Raw genomic sequence first — 23,333 nt, forward strand, 5'->3', positions numbered from 1 at the left:
TTGCTTCAGGTTAAGTGTTTTCGGGTTGCTCTCCGCGGCGACCCGGAAGTAACGGAACGCGTTACTTCCGGGTTTTGCCATTCACACATGTGCAGACGGTCAAAAATCACGTCACGCGCATGCGCAGAAGCAGCGAATCGCGACCCGCGCATGCACAGACACGGATTGCGTTTGCTTCAGGATGTGAACGGGGCTCCAGAACAGATCCCGTTCATATCCAGAGGTACCACTGTATGCTATGTGGTAATTTATGCACCTAATAGATATCTAAAGCCATTTGCACATAACAAAATATGTATTTTATCAAAGTAATTGTTGAACTGAAATGCAACTAAGAAGTATATTAATAGTGAAAAAATTATTAAGCTCTAACTTAAAACGATTCTTTATTCATAATAATTATTTTGTTTTTTATCTTACATTTTGGAAATGTACATACAGGCTTTCCTCCCTTTCAATTATTTGGGGGCCCCCAAGAGAGTGGGGCCCTAAGATATAGCTTGCTTAGCTTATACATAAATCCGGCAATGGCTTGACCCCCGAAAAACAAATTCAGAGCAAACTCCAAACCTTACATAGCGGGGCAAAGGCAGCCGTCGGCTGCCGGAGCGACCGCGGGCGGCAGCGCAACACCGGCTCCAGAACGGGTGGCACTTGCCAAGGGCCGCCGTTCCACGCCTCCCACCCCCGCGGAGACCCCCACCAGGTTGTGTAACCGGGAGCAAGCGACCCCCATCCAGCAACCGCGAAAGGCAACAGCCACGACCTCCCCGCCCAGAGAAAGAGGGAGTGCGCAGGCGCGAAGGGAGCGTCCTCCCCACCAACACCCCCCTCCACCCGGCCGCTCCGGCCGCCGCGCTCTCTATGGCCGGGCGGAGCGGAGGGCGGGGCCGACGCGCTGACGCGACGACGGCCCGTCGGGCGGGTCCCGTGATGGCCGCCGCCGCCGCGGCCGTCGTTCTGTCAGTCGGCGCGCTCCCGGCTGCTGCTACCCCAGGACCGGCTCCCGGACGCCACCTCCGCGCCGCTATGGCCGACGACGAGAGCCCGGAGTCGGCCGGCGAAGGGTGAGTGCGGGGAAGGGGGGGGGGGAGGCCGGTTCGGCGAAAGAGGCGGGCAGAGGGACACACACGCAAACGCGCATACACACACACACCGCTACACGCATGTAGACGCGCTTCGGCTTTGTGCTGTGGGGGCACCTGCGTGAGGCAGGTGCAAGTGCAGTGGAGGACGCCTTACGTAACCGCCGCCCCCCCCCCCCGCGCGCTCTTGTTAGCCCATGTAAACACAAGGAAGTGTCCCCCCCATCGCATCCTTCAGGACCCACCTTGGGTCGCCCTATATTTTATTGCTGGGAATAAGGGGCTCATTTAAAGGTCCTTTTTCAAAAAAGAAAAGGGGGGAAGGGTGTGTGTGTGAGGTAGTGTTATGTTATTGCTGGGAATAAGGGGCTGATTTAAAGGTGCCCCCCTCTTCTTTTTTTAAAAAAAGGGGTGTTGAAACCCAGCCGTCTTCCCCTGTGGTTCCCTCTCCAAAACATTGATTTGGGGATGGAGCTATGGGGAGAAGTTTGATGCTGCCACATAGGCAGGCAGGCCAGCAAGATCTGTGCTGTCTCTCAAGCAGCTGGGCAGTTTTCCCATAAAGGCTTCTCTAGAAATGTGAGTTCCTTACATCAAAGGCATAACAAGTGTTTCTGGCGACTTTGCGCTCCAATAATAATAATCATAATAAATTTATTATCTATACTCTGCCCATCTGGCCGGGTTTCCCCAGCTACTCGGGTTGGCACCCAAAAGAATATGAAAAACACAATAAAACTTCAAATATTAAAAACTTCCCTAAACAGGGCTGCCTTCAGACGTCTCCTAGTGAGGCCTTGGCGTTTGGGGGACCAGTTTGCTAAACCAAGGAATCAAAGCAAGAAGGAGTACCGTGTACTCAGATGTGTGTGTATATTATTCTAACTGTATTGATACACAATGATAGATGCTGGCATATCCATATACTGTGCTGTCTCTAAAGCAGGTTTTTTGCTGTTTTCCCGTATGGCTTCTCCAGAAATCATTCAAGTGCATTTGACAACCTAAAAAATGCCTCATTTTAGCACAGGCTTCCATATGTACTCAAACCCCCACCTTCCGCTGACTTTATCTTTTGAACTTTGTCTGCACCCACTTTTTATAATTTTTGTATATGTATTATCCATTTTGTACTTCCTTGTACAGTACCTGGATCTTCAGCCTGTCTCCTCAAAAAACACCTTTGATAGACATACTTCTTCTGCCTTCTCAGTCACTGATGTATATGTAGTAGCATCTTACCTAGATATGTTGTTCTCTAGTTTCACATATTTCCCCATCTTCTACATCAGTTGTGTCTATTAGCTCCCTCTTTGTCCTTCCACCAGCAAGTGAAGAAGACATTATTTCAACAGGTTTTTGGGAACTTTTAATGAAAACGCAGGTGCCATGCTGTTTTCATTGTAATTATCCATATGTTTTTATAGATCTTTTAATATTTATTATTCTATTTAATTGCCTTTTAGTTTTATGTTTTTAGCTTTTTATTTTATTTCCTGTCAGGGAAAAAGGCAGATAATAATAATAATAATAATAATAATAATAATAATAATAGTACTTTGACTGGTAACAGCTCTCCTGCATCTCTTCAGGTCATTTTCTATCAGATACTTTTATGAAGAAATGGCAGGGGGTGTATTTAGAACTTTTTGTGTGAAAAGCATGTGCTTTACCACTGAGCTATAATCCCCACTTCCCCATTTCTTCCATCTTTTCAAAATACAAACCCAACTCAATAAATACTCAGTATTATGCTTTCTCAAATTCTCCTTGCCCCTCTAAGCTTCCTGCTGTGTAACCTCAATTATTCTTATGTATATATTGCAAAATAGTTTATTCTTTACATTTATTTCCTCTGTTACTTACGGTAGCTTATCCCAAGTATAGATTACAATAGTTTATTTGTTCTCCTAGAACTTGTACTGTTGGCCTTTGTATAATTAGATCACAATGCACATTATGTGTTAAGTACCTGCTGTCCTGGTTATTTCAGTTCCTTGAGTTCGTCTGTTCTCCATGATGTATATGTTCTGTTCTGCCACAAAACAATTCCCACAAATCATGGTTGTCTCCCAAGTGCACACTTGACCTACGCAAACCAAAAATAACAAATTAATGCTTAGTTTTGATATAGCATTTGAGGGGATTCAAGCTGTTTCATGCACATTGTTTCTGTAATTTGTTCAATCCTCCTTCAAGGCAGGCAAGATTTATGTGCTTATTGCAACAAGGGGCATGGACTTTCTTGTAAGTTCATAGCTGGTTTGAGATTTCAACTAGTGGATAGAAGTTTTTCTTCTTCTCATAGAACTGTAGAGCTGGAAGGGATCCTGACGGTCATTTAGTCCAACTCCCTGCTATACAGGAATCTCAACACATGGTCCCCCATCCAATTTGAAGCCATACAAGACCCTGCTTAGCTTTGCAAATGTGCAGTAGTTTCTGTGAAGTGGTAGAGTCCTGTTCAAGTCATAACAAGCTGAATCTGGGAAGACTTTGGAGAGAGATAAAGAAGCACTTCACACAGCTCGTACCTAAAATATGAAATTCATTACCAAAATATGTAGTAATGACTATCAATATGGATGGCTTTAAAAGGGATCAGGTGAATTCATGGAAGATTAAGCTGTCAGTGGCTATTAACCATTATATCTATATGATGCCAAAATATATGTGATATGCCCCTGGATATCCGTTGCTGGAAAGCCCAAGTGGGGAGGATGCTGTTGTGCTGCACTTATTTTTTATATATATACAGTCGCTCTGCCACTGTGCCACACCAGTTCAAAAAACTAGTTTGAACTACCTTGCCCTGTTGGACATGCCCAATAAGACAGTCACGTCTCTTGTTCTGGGAAATGAAATCAGTGAGATACCTGTGTGATATTTGATGTCGTATGACTGATTTGCGTGGTATTAATTTCTATTGCTGTACTTAGTCACATTCTACAGGATGAGGCAGTCATGTAACCTCTGCCCCCCATTATGTGTTGCTTCAGCATATAGATCAGTAGTTTCGTTATGCCCAGCATTGTGTTGGATCAAGAATAATGCATGTCAAAATTGCAGGTAGAATCACAGTGCTATGAGGATTTTAAACTGTACATGCTCCTCTCAATGGCTCTTTTGGTAAGGGTCAAACAGAAATATTTAATTTGGCTGCTTCTGCTTTGGAGAAAAAAGTGTTAATGGATGAATTGTTAACCATAGTCAGTTGCCTGTTTCCTGCTAAAGACCACTCCCTCCTGGCTGCTTTTTACCCCTAAAAGCAGGCATAGGCAAACTCTGCACTCCAGATGTTTTGGGAGTACAATTCCCATCATCCCTGACCACTGGCCCTGTTAGCTAGGGATGATGGGTGTTGTAATCCAAAAACATCTGGAGGGCTGAGTTTGCCTATGCCTGCCTAAAAGTGATGCTTACTATAATCAACATCTCTGCAGGCAAAGAACAGCCAGAATGGGAAGAGTGATTTTCAGCAGAAAGCTGGCATGGGCCCCTGATCCAAATTTGGAACAAGTTCCAGATTGGAGCCTTGCAGCTGCAGTTTCACCATCAATGGCACAACACATGTGGCCTGACATTAGGGCTGGGCAATATATCATCCAAAACATGTTTCAAGCCCATATTGTAATATTGGTTTCACAATTTTAGACCTGGCATTATATCTCTAATCTTAATTGTGCTGTGCAACAAACACAATGTGGGAAAACCGTGAAGCCAACCAGTGCCTCTACATAAAGGTAAAGGTAAAGGTACCCCTGCCCGTACGGGCCAGTCGTGTCTGACTCTGGGGTTGCGCGCCCATCTCACTTAAGAGGCCGGGGGCTAGCGCTGTCCGGAGACACTTCCGGGTCACGTGGCTAGCGTGACGAAGCTGCTCTGGTGAGCCTGCACCAGCGCAGCACACGGAAACGCCGTTTACCTTCCCGCTATAAAGCGGTCCCTATTTATCTACTTGCACTTAGGGGTGCTTTCGAACTGCTAGGTGGGCAGGAGCTGGGACTGAAAGACGGGAGCTCACCCCGCCGCGGGGATTCGAACCGCCGACCATACAATCGGCAAGTTCTAGGCACTGAGGTTTTACCCACAGCGCCACCCGCGTCCCCGCCTCTACATAGCCCTACCCTTATTTCAGATATTGTGATATATCAGTATATTGAGATGTTGAAAACCAGGTATCCCCCAGCCCTGCCTGACATACACTTGACCTTTTTTTGGAGGGGCACAGACCAAATCGGGGGCTCATTTGTGAGTTCGTTGTGATGACTGGATCATTCCCTGGTGGAGTTTAGGCTGGGTACTGCACCCTACTAGGGCTCCATCTATCTCGGAGCAGTCTGGATTATTGTGGGCTGAGGATGTGGACAAGCTGCTAGAAGTGCTGCCAAGGACTGATTATTGCTTCACTGGAGGAGGGAGAAGTTCTGGAGAAGGAAGCAGTGGCGTGCCCACTCCTTAAGAAGACCTCCCTGTGCCCCTTTGGGGCAAGGTGCTTGAGAGAATGGCAGGCTCCAGCTTCCAGCATTCTTGGAAGAAATTGATTACTTGGGTAACCAAGTACTTGGGTTCATGTTGCTCTGGCTTCAAGCCTAGCCATAATACTGATAAAGCCTTCTTTGCCCTAGTTGACGCCATCAGCTGGGAGAGATACGGTGGTAAGTGTGACCCTGGTTGTTTTGCTTGAACTTTCAGCAGCTTTTGATACTGTCGACCACAGTATCCTTCTGGAGCATCTCAGGGGAGTGGGCACAGTACTTCATCAATTCTGTTCCTATCTCCAGGACGACTTCCAGAAAGTGATTATGAAAGGCCACTGTTCCGCACCATGGAAACTGTGGTGTGTTGTTTGTCAGGGTGTTGTCATGTTCCCCATAATGGGCACTGTCCTCAGGAGTTTCGGTATGATCGATATGTAGATGACACCCAGGTTTGTTTCTCTGTTCCATGTGAATTGGGATTTAGTATACTCTTGACAATAGGAAGCAAATGTAGATCATGGACTAGTATGAGGATTTGAGATATGAGACTGAACGGCTCATTAAAAGGAGGGCTGCAGATTCCACACAGTGCTATATAGCTTCAGTTGTAGCTTTCATCCCTCTGCAAGTAAAAATAATACCTTGGGCGTTTATTTTATTTTCTTGTTTGCCACTCCAGCAGCTTGGGGATCCAACCCAGGTAGGTCTGTGGCAGTTCATGTAAGCAGCATGAATGTACTAGTGCAGCTTGTTGGTCTCCTATCGTGCTTTTCAGAAGGCAGGCAGCTAGCCAATGGTTTGAATACAACCAAGACCTGAGACAGTAAGGAACTTGCATAAAATTGATGTCACATGGAAGGATCTTAACTCAGTGGTATAGCAACCGCTTCACATACAGAAGGTTAGCCATTTTTGCTGCGGCATCACACTGTTGACTCATGTTAAGCTTGTGGTCTACTAAGACCCCTAGATCCTTTTCACATGTACTACTGGCAAGACAGGTGTCCGCCCCCCCCCCCATTGTATATTTGTGCAGTTGGTTCTTCCTGCCTAAGTGTAGACCCTGTTGAAATTCATTTTGTTAGTTTTGGTGCAGCTTTCAAATCTGTTAAGGTCATCCTGAATCCCAATTCTGTCTTCTGCGGCATTAGTTACCCATCCCAGTTTGGGGTCATATGCAAAGTGGATGAGCATCCCCTCAGATCCTTCAGGCAGGTCATTTATAAAGACGTTGAACAGCAACAGACCCACTCAGAACAGAACTCGACGGTACCCCACTTGTCCTTTTTTCCAGGATGATGAGGAACCGTTTGAAAGCACTCTTTGAGTTCAGCCAGTCAACCAGCTACAAATCCACCTAACAGTTAACCTCATCCAGCCCACATTTTGTCAGCTTTTCTGCAAACAGATCACAGGGGACCTTTGTCAGAAGCCTTACTGAAATCAAGATACACTACGTCCGCAGCAGATTATTAGAATTGGTCCTAATATCATGGAGGCTGAGGAAACAAGAGAAACCCTTAAATGGCCTATCTTATTTACAATCTCATGTTGGTGCTTGGCAAGTCAAGGGCCAATGTAATTCTCCAGTTGTGGGCTTAGAAAACTCCGGGTGGACGAATTCTCTTCTATAATAATTTTTCCCCCTTTGATTGCTTGAGTGCCATCTTTTCTCAATACAAAGTTCAAGAGGCAATAATTATACAAGGAAAGAGCTGTTTTTACCTCTGACCTAATGTAGCAACGTTCTGCAATTATCTGCCAAGGGCTCTTGGAACAGCTGGCGTACAGAACACTTCCTAGAAATATTGTGCAGTAGCTCCCTCCCCTTTCCCTTGGTATTCCTCTCCAGCGTAGGAACTATAACCCACTACTTTGTTTTAAAGATAAACTCGCAGAAGTGGATTAAATGTACCCACCGTGAGGAACGAAGCCCCATCTGAGATATCTTTGGAATGAACTACCTGTCAGGAGCAGCTCGATAAACAATGGTTGCGGCGAACATGGTGTTTTTAATCTGCAGCAGTATATGTGACTCTGATAGTTTAACTGCTCATAGTGCAAGTGACTCAGATTATCCCATGTCACTTCAAAGTAATCTTAATCCAGCACCAGGAGCTGTCTCCACCCTCTGTACCATGGTACCGTTTTCCTTTCTATGGACCTGTTGTTGCTGTTGGGTCTTGAGATCCATTTCCTCTTGCAAACTTTCCTGCTAGCATGCAATGAGGGATTTAAATGGATGCCCATTCTTTGGCTGTGTTCCCCAGCCAAAGGAAAATGATGTATACTTATTAATGTGAATAAACTGATGCCTCAGTAATATTTATTGCATGGATTAATTGTGTTCCACTGAACACAATATTTATTTATTGCATGGATTAATTGTGTTCCACTGAAGATCCATTTGGATCTTCTGAGCAGTTACTCAGATCTGATATAAAATTGGAGCTTCAAATCCTGTCTTCAATTTTTGGTAGTTTCCTAAATAATTTTAGCAACTTTGCCCACTGCCTCAGCTCTACACACACACACACACACACACACACACACACACACACACACTTAGTGTGTTCTACTGTTCTACTTATTTAGTTTTATTTTTAAATTGCATTCTTACACCTGACTCTACAATAAGAGGGATGTGGTTTTGTGCTGACATTACTTGCAACGTGGCCCTTGAATTACTAGGTTATGCCTCAGGTTATTTTTTGCACAGTGTCCTTGTGTGACGACGTAAGGGTGCTATGTGGTGGTTACTGTTTTTCCTGGAGTGTGCTCATATATACCATCACAGGATGTGGTAGTAGCATGATGCCAAATTTATTATCCTTCTGTGAAAAGCCTTATGGACCGGTTCATAACACTGAACGCCCAGGAGGCATTTGGCTATATGCTTTTTTAATTATGAAACCTGACTTTCCATATATTATGTCCCTTACTCCTCTCATGTCCTCATGTGCAGGAGATGACTTCTGTTCTGCCCCGCCATTCTTCTTTATATAAGCCAGAAAGCAAACTGAATGGAAATGCTCTTTAATATAATGTTGTGCTGTATTCAAAAGGTTTCGTGTTTCTCCATGTCAGTCAGCTGTAAAATTCTGTCATCGAAGTAGAATTTGAAATGTGCTGCCTCCACAGTGCCGCATTTTATACCAGTGCCAGTTTCAACTTCGTTCCTGTGCAAACACTAAAGACCACTGCGGCCAGATCTTCAATTCGCTGTCTCTCGAAGTCGCTATCTCCATTCACAGTAATGCTTGGCTAGCAAAGCATGCTGGATTCTGTCACTTCCTTTCTGCGACAAGACAATCATTGAGCCCTGTGTGGAAATCTGGGAATAGGAGCGGTGGTTGTTTAAGGTTGCAAAATGAAGTGTTATGGTTTAAACTGGATTAACTTTGTAGAAAATGTTTTCCTCGTGCAAATAAACCAGGCTTGTGTGAAGGTCAGGATACTGGCATGGTTTCAGTAGTAGAACGTGCTGACATTCCTTAACTACTTTTATTTTTATTTTGTATTTCATTTCTCACATATGTTTGTAGTGTGCCACCCGGCAACTAAATTATTGACGTGAAACAGCATTCAAGACATGGGCCTACTTAGGTACAGGCATAGGGCATGATCTAGCCCAGCAAAATGTTTCCCTTGACTAACGGACCACTGCGCCATATTGTAAACTTCTTTGAAGTGCCCTCATTTTTAAAGACAACTTACTATGCAGCACCAGAGCTACACATGAGGGGAAGAAGGAATGTGAAGGTCCCTTTGGCTCATGGAGCTAGTTTCACAGTTCTTTAGATCCTGTCTGTGATCTTCACCACTTTATCAATATATCTAATGTCCTTAAGCATCAAGTTGAAGAAGCCACAGTCAAGAAAGCTTGGGCTTGCATTTATTCAAAATAATATTTTTCTATCTAAATTTCCTCTTTCAGCCTATTGATTTGCTTCGGATTTGCGGACAGGTTTGTCTTGGCCAGGGTATCTTGGCAAAGTGTCACGAGCTGCAGTGTCCCAGCTAATTTGCAAAGTCAACCTCAGAAAAGCTCACACAAGAAACCGTTTTCCTCAAAGCAGTGGGCAAGCTGCGGTTTTGGAGATGTAAATGCTGAATTTGCCAGCTTTGAGAATAGATGTGACACAGCCCTTAGATTTTGCAGATGATCATTTGTTGTGGTGTACTTCTACACTTGGGACAGAATTGTCTGTTCCCACATGAACTTGCCTGTAAGTTAAGATCTTCTCCATGTGCCCCTACCTTCAGAGGTTAAGTGGGTGCTGCTGGAGCAGAGGGCCTTTTCTGTGGTGGTCTGAATTGTGGGACTTAACTCGCTAGACGCGTTTGCCTGGTTTGCCTTCTTTTCTTCTTTTTTCTGGTTGGAATAAATTTATTTCATCTGTCTGTAAACAAGGTGTTAAATAGTTATGGCATTTTTTGAAATGCATATTAAATCAGACGAGTTAGACTGTATCCCAGATGTAACAAAGTGTAGGGAAATAAATGGACAAATCAGCAACAAGAATTTGTTTTAAGTCTGTACATTATCCACAAAGGCCCGAACAATAGAAGCAAATACTAGTGCCCCTAAAGTAGTGCCATTGAGAAGAAATCTTTCTTGTCGGTTAAAATCCATCTCACAATAGCAACAGTTCATTTTTTAAAAACTTTAGTATGGCACAGAATACATAAAATGTTCATCACAAGACAGCCAACTCAGTTATTCCAACCAAGACCATCTTCCATTTTCTCTTTTGTATACAGAGTTCTGCAGTTCTCTTTTAAATGGACATACAAGTTAGTGATGTGCTCAAACTGACAATTTGGTTACGCATGTTTCGGATGACTAGTGCACAAGGCAGTTCACAATTTCTGCAGCAAGGGCATAACAGGCCAAATGAAGATTAGAGTTGAAATGGTATCCGTTTTGACCTTTTTTCTTACAACTACCAACCTTCAAAACATACACTGATATCAGAGCAGCAAATCTTATTTCTCAGTTGATGATCTGACAGACTGATCTCAGACTAGGCTATAGGTGTATAGCTGGAGGTGGTAGTTTGTTGACAATGACAATGCAGTTTCATATAAAAACCCAAGCCGCAAATCAAATTGGTCCTATGAAAAAATGAAACCGGACACACTCCAGATGGTTACACTGGGATATCTAAAGTCCATGATGGCAGCCTTTTTACATTTCAACTACAGAACAGGAGCTGGCAAAAACAAAATTACGTGCCTGATTGTATTGCGGTGATGGAATTGCCCTAACCCTAACCCTAACGCCTGGACTTGGCATGATTGCCTCCCAAGGCTTCAACATATCATGCATATCATCTTTTGTGTTGCAAAAGATGGTGCCATATACAGAACATGGGTGCAACAGTGACTAACATACAAACGAAAAGGGTAACTGGAGCCATGACGATAGGGAAATGTGTAAATAAAACCGCCATCTGTAGGCTGGTAGTACTTTTAACACAAGTGGCGGTGATGAAAACAGTTGCTATGTGGATGGGGAGAGGCTGCTTAGACGTCAGGCCTCCTCAGCTATAAAGCCAGTTCATAAGCTTTCTTGTTGAGTGTCCCTCCATGGACACCTTCCCTTTCCCATGGCCATAACCAATGCTGGGGTACACAAGGAAACAAGGATGAACAGAATTAAAGAAAGAATAACACCTTTCCCCACCAATAGAGGGATACAAAGGAGACACAGGTTCATACCCCATCACCCTACATTGCTAATAAAGTTTCCACAATGTAGCTTGAGGCCAGGAAAGTTTAATAGCAATTTCCCCTGATACTTAACAGTCTGCCTAGCAACTAGAACCCAGAGTCTCTCAAGTATTTTGACACTGAGTATGCCTTTTTATTCAATCCGCCTCCATGGACCCCTTCTTTGCAAAGAAGACCAAGACTCGACCAGCTCTGCCTACAGCAACATTATATGTTGGCTCGCCACCTTGGCTCTTTGTCCTGATGTCCATTGTACAGTCACCATCCACATAGAGGCTATCTCTGAGCACAGAGCACTTCTTTGCACCCAGAGTTAGACCATTGGTGAATAAACCCTCACGGTCTTTTCCTACAATCATATCTATTTCTACAGGGACAATGGCGGCCTCCTGGCAGCAGCCATTGCACACCAGGTTATCCACGTAGCTCTGCCAGCCTGCCATCTTTGGCTCGCGCCTGGCGGATGGGTTGGCGGGGAAGAAGGAAGGAAAGGAAAGGGAGGAGGGAAGAGAGAGGAAGCCAGGACTCGAGGCGGGCGGGAGGGAAAGAAGGCGAGGACGAGAGGAAGTGGGGAAAAGAGACACACACACACACACACACAGAGAGAGAGAGAGAGAGAGAGAGAGAGAGAGAGAGAGAGAGAGAAGGCAGAGGGAGAGCAGCCCCGCAGCAGACGAGACTCTCTGGTTTGCTGCCTTTATCACCTTTTAGGCAGTATCTGGGAGGAGGATGCTGCAGGGTCTTCTCGCTATAGGAAAACAGGTTAGTTACTTGAAGTTGCAGTGGGGGTTTACTATCCTCAAGAAGACAAAAAAAGGAATAATTCCTTAGTAAGTATTTGACACTTGGACTACTGCAATGCGCTCTACGTGGGGCTACCTTTGAAGGTGACCCGGAAACTGCAATTAATCCAGAACGCGGCAGCTAGACTGGTGACTGGGAGCGGCCGCCGGGACCACATAACACTGGTCCTGAGAGATCTGCATTGGCTCCCAGTACGTTTCCGAACACAATTCAAAGTGTTGGTGCTGACCTTTAAAGCCCTAAACGGCCTCGGTCCTGTATACCGGAAGGTGCGTCTCCACCCCCCATCTTTCACTGAGATCCAGCGCCGAGGGCCTTCAGGCGGTTCCCTCATTGCGAGAAGTGAGGTTACAGGGAACCAGACAGAGGGCCTTCTCGGTAGTGGCGCCTGCCCTGTGGAACGCCCTCCCTTCAGATGTGAAGGAAATAAGTAGCTATCTTATCTTGAAAAGACATCTGAAGGCGGCCCTGTTTAGGGAGGTTTTTACTACTTGATGCTGTATTGTTTTTAACACTCGATTGGAAGCCACCCAGAGTGGCTGGGGAAACTCAGCCAGATGGGCAGGGTATAAATAATAAATTATTATTATTATTATGATTACTTCCTTCTCTGTAATAAAGAACATCTTTCTTAAAAATATGAATGTACTTTCTCCAGGTGGGTTGCATAAAACTCCGTACTCTGCTCATTTTCAGGAGAGAATTGTTCTTATTAATGGGAGGAGTGACAAGTCTGCATCTGCTTGCTGAATCCCAGGCATACTGTGCTAATTGTAGTGCTGATGAATCTGTTGTTGGAGGATCCTAATTTAGGGCGGGGAGAATTAAAAATGGATTAGTGAAATTTATGGAGGATGAAGCTGTCGGTGGCTACTGGTCATGATGGCAATATTTCTTCCATTGTTGGCAGCAGAGTGCTATTGACTACCAGCTTCTGGGGATCTTGAGTGGGAGGGCTACACCACAGTGTTCGGAAATAGCCAGGCGCATTAAGAAATCAAATTAGACAGGCGCATGAACTATATCTAAAGGTTTGTTCCTGTGCTTAAAAAAACCTGGTTGCTTTTAAAAAACTATATTTATTTTACTTTTCAAAATCATATTCTATTTTAGATACGTAGCCCTACTTCAAAACAAAGTAGCTCAAGGCAAAACAATATTAATAAAGACTTGGGTTTAGAATGTCATGCATAGTACTCTGTGCATGTACAGAGCAGTTTTCAGTTCTCTTCTCTGGAAACAGCCCCTGCAGCCCCCAGAAGCCTCTCCTGAAGGTCGGGAAACTCTCCAGAGTCACAGCCCATGAAACATAAGGGGCTGCCTGCAGATCTGGAAAATTATCAAGTGTTTTGCCTGCACATCTAGATCTCCTGGTTTCCAGCCGTCCTCTGTTGTAGATACGCTACAATATGACATCCTGAGTAGTCTGTGAAATAATTTGTAGTACTAAAATTTTGACCGCATTGGCATTTTGATGATGGTTGAAGGGCTAACGGATACTATGCACAGGAAAAGGGTGGTTTGTAACATCCAGGTACAAAAAAGAATTGAGTGACTTGCATGTACATTTAGAGGGCAGGAAGTACGCATTTATGACTGTGAGCAATGGACTTTGATTTCTCTGTTCCAGCACAGTTGATTCATTGTACCACCTCTACTCAGGCAATATCTGCTAAGTTTATGTGTCACTTGCCTATATTACAGACAATCTTAAGGGTGTTAGTACAGATGTTTACAAATGTGTGATGATAGGTTTGAGGGTTTGCTGTTGACATGTTTAATAGAACATGTGGTCACTCGCTTAATTTTAATTTAAATATATATATACACCCTGCTAGATCAGATCACCATCTAGGTTAGTATCCCTGTAGCTGTCAGCAACCAAGAGTTGCTGCGAAACCCCCAAGCCAATGTATGAAGGCAGTGATCCTTATCCTTTGCCCCCAGCAACCAGTATTCAGTGATGTGCTGGCTCTGAACCCAGACGTTTCATTGAGCTGCTATGACTAATAGTATACCCCCCCTCCATAAATTTGTCTTAATCCCCTTTAAACGCCATCACCAGTAGCAGTCTGGTGACACCTTGCCCCACGACTTCTAATGACCATCCCCAATGGCTTCCTATAGATCAAGAGTTTCTCAAACTTGGGTCTCCAGCTACTACGATCCCCATCACCCCTGAACACTGGTCCTGGTAGCTAGGGGTGGTGGGAGTTGTAGTCCCAAAACAGCAGGAGTCCCAAGTTTGGGAAACCCTGGTAGAGATATTGGTGGCAGGATAGCGCCCTACAGCACACCAAAAGTGCCCCCTTTTGCGGCCACTTCTGGTTCACTGCGGTGCACACATGCGCAGTCACGCATCAATCGGATGCACATTAATTGGGCGTTGCGTGTACTTTAAAATTGCAAACCACCTTGGGTACCTTGGCACAGAAAGGCAGTTCATTAATGCAGTACATTAATAACGCAGGTCTTTGCAATCTCTTTGTGGATCGCAGGCCTGGGGAAAAATTGTCTGATGCTTCCACGCATGCAAGATATTCAGAAATGTATGTTTGTACATCTTTTAAAAATCAGATCTTAAAATTTTAGAGACTTGGCTATTTTGCTGTTCCTGTAACATTGCAACTTACGCGCATTTAACTTGTGTGCATTCTGTTTTACATGCTTGGCAAAAACAAACGAAAACCTTTTTTAAGAGGGCAGGAGTCTGGGGGGAAAGAATTTGGCAGTCCTGCCCACCATTGAACCCAGTGTGTTTTTACTATATGTGGTTTTGGCTGTACACACTTATCCCTGGATCGTAAACCCTGTGTAAGTTTAAAGGTAAAGGGACCCCTGACCATTAGGTCCAGATGTGACCGACTCTGGGGTTGCGTCGCTCATCTCGCTTTATTGGCCGAGGGAGCCGGCGTACAGCTTCCGGGTCATGTGGCCAGCATGACTAAGCTGCTTCTAGCGAACCAGAGCAGCACACGGAAACGCCGTTTACCTTCCCACCCGAGCGGTACCTATTTATCTATTTGCACTTTGACGTGCTTTCGAACTGCTAGGTTGGCAGGAGCAGGGACCGAGCAACGGGAGCTCACCCCATCGCGGGGATTCGAACTGCCAACTTTCTGATCGGCAATTTCTAGTTTAACCACAGTGCCACCCACGTCCCACCATGTAAGTTTAGAACTGCCTATACTCCATTTCAGATACGCTTTAAAGAACAAACACGCACCAAAAATAGCCGGATTCCAGGTGGCTGTATGTGGTGCTATTTGCACAAACATGAGCTTTTCTGACCCCTTTCCTGCTGCAGCTTTCTGTCCACCCATGCCCCTACAAAAAAAAATCCAAACAAACCCAGTCCTCTCCGGGCAAGATGTGATGCAGCCAGTGGGCAAGGGGGATTGACGATGCACATTATTGGTGCATGTGGCTTTCCATAGATACATTTTGCTTTTTAGAGCTCTAGCCTCCGTTACCTAGAATGAACCTTTGTCAAACTTATTTCCCTTTGCATACGCACGTTTAAATGAAGGCAGCGGGAGGAAAGATTGAGAAATAAGTTGTTTGTGTAAAAGTTGCATTGAGGTCAAGACCTTTGGTGGCAGAAGGGGTTTTTGTTTTGTTTTTTCAAAGGTCCCAGAGCACGGTCTGAAGGTATGTGATAGATAACAGCAGGCTCGCTGCTGTTAAGTGGGTCTGATTTTGGTCAGTGCCTGCCTGGACATGAAACTCCCTGGCCAGTCTGCGTACCCTGCCTTGAGTCTCGTGACGAGAGGGAGGCTAGATATAAATGTAAAAATTATTGTCATTTATGTTATGTGTGGTGGTTTTTTTAAAAAATAAAAAAGCGTATGCATGTATGCATATGTATGGCTACAATAGGTGCACTTAAGAAGCATATTGTATAAAATTTGGTGTGTGGTGTGTGTATAGGTACACACACACACATAGCTGGTCAGTTGCATAACTAATGGCTATGGACTTTCCTCGGACGTGACCTGTTTTATATCCTGTGCCATAAAACTTGTGTGTAAGGTCATGATTCAAGCTAATAATGCGTACACACAAATAAATTAGCTTGGAGAAGAGGAGGTTAAGGGGTGATATGATAGCCATGTTCAAATATATAAAAGGATGTCACATAGAGGAGGGAGAAAGGTTGTTTTCTGCTGCTCCAGAGAAGCGGACACGGAGCAATGGATCCAAACTACAAGAAAGAAGATTCCACCTAAACATTAGGAAGAACTTCCTGACAGTAAGAGCTGTTCGACAGTGGAATTTGCTGCCAAGGAGTGTGGTGGAGTCTCCTTCTTTGGAGGTCTTTAAGCAGAGGCTTGACAACCATATGTCAGGAGTGCTCTGATGGTGTTTCCTGCTTGGCAGAGGGTTGGACTCGATGGCCCTTGTGGTCTCTTCCAACTCTATGATTCTATGATTCTATGATTCTAAATGAGATAAAGTGTTTCTTCCTACCCCGTGCTATAATTAACTACCAAGACGGCAGCTGTTTTCCTGCTTTCCTCCACTGACCTGACCACTCCTTTTCATGCCCTTACTCCTAACCACCATCCCACAGCAGACCTGTTTTACCCCAGATGTAGGCACCATGCAAGAGGTGCTTTTTGGATTCCCCTGAAGAGGCTAAATTTAATTATCACTGATTTGTGAGGTACCAGATGTTACTAAATGTTGTGATCCGCGGTACTTGAGGTTTGTGCGACTAGAACTGGCTTTGGCTGCCACCGGCTTTTGACGGCAAGGTGTATAAGCAGTATTCGAAATTAGCCAGGCGCATTTTGCGCCTAGTTGTTGACCACTTGCAACCAAGTGAACATGCCTGGGCGCCAGGATAGCTCCTGACATCTCCACCATCTGGAGGTGCATGTCTGGGACCTGGACGGCTATCACACACTAATACCTTGTCCTGTAGAATTTGATCAGTTATATTTTATCTGCATAATCAGAATGAATTCAAGGAAGCAAAATGCTTCTTATGTCCAGCCTGAGCAGGAGCGGTGAACGTTATAGCTAATTGTTGTAGCTTTTTTTTACCTACCCCACCCCATTGCCCTGCTCACGGTTCTTATTCTGTTTTGAATAGTAGGAATAGGCCAATATATATATATGTGTGTGTGTGTGTGTATATATGGGGGGGGGGGGCTGTCCCTGGATCAAGTGACCTTTCTTTTTTAAGTTCTCGAAGTTCTTAACCTAGCTGAATGTTGTCAACTGAACTAGCCAGATGTTTAACTTAGCATCAATCACAGTCAGTCCATCATTTGAAAAATAAGACTTTAGGGCCGTCTTGCCCCAAAATGGCAACTAGACATCCTGTTTTGGCGACTGTAATCTTGGCTTAAGGAGCCATTTGTCATCTAGCTTACATATCTGAGTTTCTAACACTGTGTGTAAGATATTTTAGATACTGCTGTGTGTATTGGTGATGGCCACCAAATGCAAGTCCAAATGAGTTTCCAATTCTCTCCTACAGTGATTAGCCAAGAACTCTTAATCCCTTGCACACGGCCTACTTACAGTTAGTAGCATATAAGTGTTTAATACAGCTGTTTCACTCTCATTACTCTAGGTCAGGATGGCTGTCCAGTTGGCTGCCTGCTTGGTGTCCTACATCACTGGTACATCTTAAGGATGCGGAAGAGAAAATATTGAAATGTAAGCACTTTGTGGTAAGAAACCTCAGGAATTACTACCCGTGAGCACCGTGGAAAGAATGTGGGGTTTTCATCAGGCCTTGTTCAAAGCACAGTTGTCAATATCTTCTGCTAGGGATTGAGGGTTTTGTGAAATTTTCATTAGGCTGATTTCCCCCCCTCCCTGTAAAAGAAGAATGAGTGGGACCAAAGTTATGCTAGTTACACATCCAGACAAGCAGTTCTTGTGAAATCTGCTCCAGATAAATGCCATCAGTGAATAAATTTTTGAGGATGTAGGGCGGATTGCAGTATCAGTTCCGCCTTTGAACTTTTTCTTCTTTTTTCTTTTGGTGTGATTGGTCCTGAGATACTGTTGCACTTTTTGACCATTGCCCTACCTTCTTTTTTCTTTAGCTTTTCCTAAAATTAATTCATTTGTGCAATCTCTTATTTGAACACAAAAAAAGACTTACAAAAGATAAGCAAGTATAGTACTATACAAATCCAATATGATATTATTATTATTTGTTGAATTGATATACCGCCCTATACCTGGGGGTATCAGGGCTGTTCACAGAATAAAAATATAAAACCACAAAATACATAATAAAAATAAAAACAGCAACCCAATAGCCCCCACCCCCCAAAAAACATGTTTTAAAAGGGTATAGGATATCAATCAGATCAACCAAAGGCCTGGTTATAAAGGAACATTTTTGCCTGGCACCTAAAGGTGTATAATGAAGGCACCAGGCGAACTTCCCTGGGGAGGGCATTCCACAGATGGGGAGCCACTGCAGAGAAGGCCTGTTCTTGTGTTGCAACTAGACCTCTCAATGAGGCACACGAAGAAGGGCCTCAGAAGATGATCTCAGGGTTCAGGTACGTTCATATCGAAAGAGGAGGCTCTTGAGGTACCACACCTTTGTTTATCACCAATTTTAAAACATGACTCTGTAACCCTGATAGCCTTCCAGATCTATCTGTGTTTAGTTCTTTAGCATTTGAGAATGTAGAGCATAAGGGATGGATGTTTGGCTTATACAGATTCTTGCCTTTATGAGGTCTTGTAAGTTGTGCAAAGGCTACACAGTCCTCAAAAGGAGGAAAAATGTGAGCCTCATAATGTAACTCTGCCACCTTTATGGCTGGCACTAATCCCTGCCATTCTGATTTTGTTATAAATGCTATGATGAAAGTGGGAGTATCTGCCTGTGGACATGCTGTAATAGATGCCCTTATTTTTATAGGGCTGTTTAGGTATATAGTTTTATAGGGCTGTTTAGGTATCGTTGTTTAATAAGATTTGCACTTCTCTTTCTTCAGGTATCACAAGTACATACAGTAAACAGTATGTCTTCATATCCAATGGAAACAAAATATGGACGCTAACGTTCTCCCACAGCCTCTCTCAGAAAACTCCCCTTGTCCTCCTCCATGGGTTCGGAGGAGGTGTTGGACTTTGGGCATTGAACTTTGAAGACCTTTGTGAAAACAGGACTGTGTATGCATTTGATCTCTTGGGATTTGGACGCAGCAGTAGACCGCAGTTTGACACAGACGCAGAAGTAGCAGAAAACCAGTTTGTAGAATCGATTGAAGAATGGAGGCGGAAAATGGGATTGGACAGAATGATTTTACTGGGGCACAACCTGGGAGGATTCCTAGCAGCTGCTTACTCACTGAAGTACCCATCAAGGTATCTGAAAATAATAGACAAGCGGAAGTTCTTCCTGCATTTCATTTGAAATTCAGTTATAGGTTTGACAGCATAACACTGTCAAACCTGTATGAGGCAGTCTGGTTAGAAAACATTCTCTAATGAGGTTGAGATAGAGCATTGTTGAAAAACTAGTTTCATAACTTTAAACTTAAAATGCAAATTGTATTTAACTTGCATCATATGTTTTCCTCTGATTGCACTTGCATGCAATGTAGGGTGTTTTCTACTTTCAAATTTCTCAGCGTACCTTAGATTTTGTGTCCAGGGTGTAGCCGCAGAGTACTTGTAAGTTGTGGTGTAGCCAGACTACCCACTGTTTTTACACAACCACATGTCACGTTATCAGCATGCAATCACACTGGCCAGATTTTTTTTAAAAAAATGCTTTTAGGAGAAAGCTTGTTTTAGTTACATAGCAGAATAACAAGTGCAGGACAATAGTAACTATAGCATACTCATTTCTGTGTTAGCTACTTGGATTATGAGCTGGGCTTGAGCACAACTACAGAACAGAACAGAACCTAAAGGCGGGTTTTTGGTTTGGTTGGTTTGGTTTGGTATTTTGTGTTCTCATTTTGTGGTTTTATGTTGCAAACCACCCTGTGATCATCAGACGAAGGGTGGTATCCAAATAATAATAATAATAATAATAATAATAATAATAATAATAATAATAGTAGGGGTGGCTGGTAGTCCTTCAGATGTTGTTGGACTTGAGCTCCCATCAGCCCCAGCCAGCATGACCAATGGTCAGGGGTGATGGGAATCAAGAGTCTCAACAGCCTCTGGATGGCCACAGGTTAGCACTAAAGGAACTGGGGGTGGAGTCGGGAGATGGGTTTGTGATGGCAAAGGCAAGAAGCTATGGGCTAACCTAAAGCTACAGTGTCTGAACAGAACTGAAACCCTGTCCAAAGCTGCTAAGTACCTAGAACTGGTCACATGCGAGTTAGTGAAACAATTCCACCTTTCTTTGTAAATGCCTACTCTTCAATGACTTTCATAGTATTGTTGCTTATTTATTTGCATGTGTTTCCTAGCAGGATGGTCTCAGTCATAGGAGCCAATTCCGAGGGGCTCAAGTCCCTTTAGCCCCCCAAATAAAATATTTGAGAGGGCCAGCCCCCCAAAAAAGTTGATGGACATTGCCATTCAGATGGTGTGCATGTGCTGTGTCTTGTGGTCAGTTATGCAGGGCTTACCTGGGCCTCCCTCCATTATTTTATTCAAGTTGACACCCCTGGGACTCCCAGTAGAATTTTTTTGGGTGCTGTAAAATCCACATAACCGTATCTGGGGGTAACATGAATGTCTGCTCATGCTTTTACGTAGATCATATTTTGTTTTCCTTGGAGGCATCCGCTTTCATTTCTAGCCAGTGGCTATGGCAAATGGTCAATTGGTTCTTGTCATACAGTTTCTCCAGGGTTTCTAAATGGAGTCTTTCCCAGGCCGACCTGGAGATAATGGGCATTGAACTTGGGATTTTTGTTTGCAAAGCATGTGCTCTATTACAGAGCTACAGAAGCAATTGCTGGATTAACCCACTACACTATAATGTGTAACATTGGAGCTGAATAAGTAGGCAGTTTTTGGAAATTAAAATAGAACATGATGATTTGCTTTGGCTATCTCTGGAATGTCATATATTCTAAGGAAATTTATGTGTTTAACTGGGCAGATACCACTATCTCTCAAGAACTAGAATGCTGATGAACCCAAAGGATTGGAGTATAAAGGACAAATATTTGCAAAATGAGCTGAGCTTTACATTTAAAGGAAGTAAATGCCATTCCTTATGCTGCAGGACAAATATGTTTAAGAGAAGTTTTCTATGTAAAGAAGGAAGGCTGACCTTTTCCTTAAATGCTACAGAATGCGAATCTTAAACAGGCAATTCCCAATGAAACTATCTGGAAACTAGTTGGGATATATTTCTGGCAGGCTTTTAAGAAATGAAATACAGATGCATGAAGTATGATTTGATAGTAGTGCATCCGTGATGAAAATGTGATGTTCAAGCTTATCAGCCTCTTTTCTTGGATGTAAGCTCCACAAATTTAATGCAAAATTACTAAGCTGTCTAGATGAATGCTGTTGCTCATCTTTATTTTTTTTAAAAAAGAAAAAAGCTGGAAAGGCAGGCAGGCAAGAATACTTTAGTGGACGATCATGCAAATGCTTGTTGCTTTTCTGTACAAGTTTGGCAGATGGAACATAAAAGACTAACACATCACTATGAAGATGGTGACTTTCCTTGCACAAATATCAGTTTTGTATCATGTGATAAAAACAGCTAGTTGGAGATGCACCCCTTTTCACTCTGAAGAAAAATTGAGCCTTGCTTGTCTCTTAGTGAATACATATCTTAGTTCTTCATGCAGTTTATCACCTTTAGCCAATTCCAGATCATATATGGCTAGACAATTACAAATGTTGTTCTAGAGCAGCCTTTCTCAACCTGTGGGTCCCCAGATGTTGTTGAACTACAACTCCCATCACCCCTAGCTAGCAAGGCCAGGGCTCAGGGATGATTGGAGTTGTAATCCAACAACATCTGGGGACCCACAGGTTGAGAACCGCTGTTCTAGAGTATGCAAGTGGTAAGAGAGTGCTTATATGGAGATCTGTTTAGTCCTTAGCTGTATTGAGATCTTGTAATGACATATACCTAGCGATTGGCTAGTGTATCTCAAGAATATTCTGATGTGACATTTTAGTAGTTCAGCAAGGCTACCATCTTACACACGTGTACTTCCAAGAAAATCCCTTGCACATATATGATTATGTGTCACATAGAATCATAGCTAGCTATCTCTAATCACAGGTTAAAGCACAGATTTGCACAGACTGTAGGAAATACTCTGGGTTGCATAATACTACTAGCGGCTGCGCAGTAAATGTCCTTTAAATTTTGACTGCCCATAATCTCCTCTTGTTTCTTGAAATTGGGGCATTTATTCTATAGGGAGGGGAGGGTAATACTTAAAAGGAGCTGAGGCAGTAACAGGTGGCAGAGCTTTGTTCTGTGTTAAGAGCAGGAGCAACCTAAAATTATTTCATCTGAAAGCTAAGGTGGGGTAGAAATACACTTGGTGATGCTGGCTCTAAAATACCACGTGTACTATTGTGTACTATATGTGTTCCTATTGACAAAACGTCCTAATTTTTATACCTGCAGAGCAAAACATCTCATATTAGTGGAGCCATGGGGTTTCCCAGAGAGGCCTTCCAGTGCCGAACACGAGAGGCCCATTCCAATCTGGATCAAAGCACTTGGAGCAGTTTTGAGCCCATTTAATCCACTGGCTGGTCTCAGAATAGCAGGACCCTTTGGTGAGTGCTAGCTAATGGTTAGTGCTGGTGCCATTGCCTCCTTAACAAAGGGATTACCACCTGCCATCAGTTCTGAAATGTAATAGCTTAGACTTTAGGGCGGCTTTCAGTCCCCACCTGCCACACACCAGCAGTCTAGTGTGGTAGGCAGTGCAGTGCTTTTAGGACACATGATCCCAATGGGCTGCCCCACTCATCATCCAAGCAGTCACATTCTGCACTATCTGCAGCTTTTGGGCAGTCTCCAAGGGCAGCCCCACGTAACAGTGCATTGCAGCAGTCCAGGTGGCAGGTCAGAGAATGGACAGCCGAAGCCTGGCTGTCCCACTCCAAGAACAGCTGTAGCTGGTGCATCGACTTAAGCTGGGCACAAGCACTCCTTCCCTAACCGCTTCTGCTTTGCAGCTTCCTCACATGCTGTAACGATGTATTTACAGCATTCCATTATATGAGGAGGAGACTGGCACCTGCAGTGATGCTCAGTGTGTGCAGAACTGTATTTCCTCTGCAGATACTA

The 23,333-nt window shown here is 43.8% G+C and overlaps 2 protein-coding genes and 1 long non-coding RNA gene across 3 annotated transcripts in view; 2 read left to right on the forward strand and 1 right to left on the reverse strand.

The window, feature by feature from the left end:
• Positions 1–870: 870 nt before the first annotated feature.
• The window catches only part of ABHD5 (abhydrolase domain containing 5, lysophosphatidic acid acyltransferase), a 28,463-nt gene continuing 6,000 nt past the window's right edge, over positions 871–23,333 (forward strand). Inside the window, exons 1-4 of the mRNA XM_083578193.1 lie at positions 871–1,067; positions 17,691–17,776; positions 19,084–19,456; positions 22,662–22,816. Of these exons, the coding sequence (XP_083434319.1) occupies positions 934–1,067; positions 17,691–17,776; positions 19,084–19,456; positions 22,662–22,816 (748 nt within the window). The 5' untranslated portion in view covers positions 871–933. The remainder of the gene's footprint in view (positions 1,068–17,690; positions 17,777–19,083; positions 19,457–22,661; positions 22,817–23,333) is intronic.
• LOC310745647 lies at positions 5,201–7,889 on the forward strand. Its single transcript, XR_014540274.1, has 2 exons — positions 5,201–6,015; positions 7,453–7,889. It is a non-coding gene; the product is annotated as an uncharacterized lncRNA (long non-coding RNA).
• Positions 10,853–11,760, reverse strand: LOC310745571 (profilin-2-like). The gene is made up of 2 exons (XM_083578390.1): positions 11,485–11,760; positions 10,853–11,194 (listed from the first exon to the last, which is right to left on the reverse strand). Exons 1-2 carry the CDS (start codon positions 11,743–11,745, stop codon positions 11,117–11,119), a joined length of 339 nt encoding a protein of 112 aa, XP_083434516.1. The 5' UTR covers positions 11,746–11,760; the 3' UTR covers positions 10,853–11,116.

Source organism: Podarcis filfolensis (genome assembly GCF_964270895.1).
Source record: "Podarcis filfolensis genome assembly, chromosome: 12".
NCBI classification, from domain to species: domain Eukaryota; kingdom Metazoa; phylum Chordata; class Lepidosauria; order Squamata; family Lacertidae; genus Podarcis; species Podarcis filfolensis.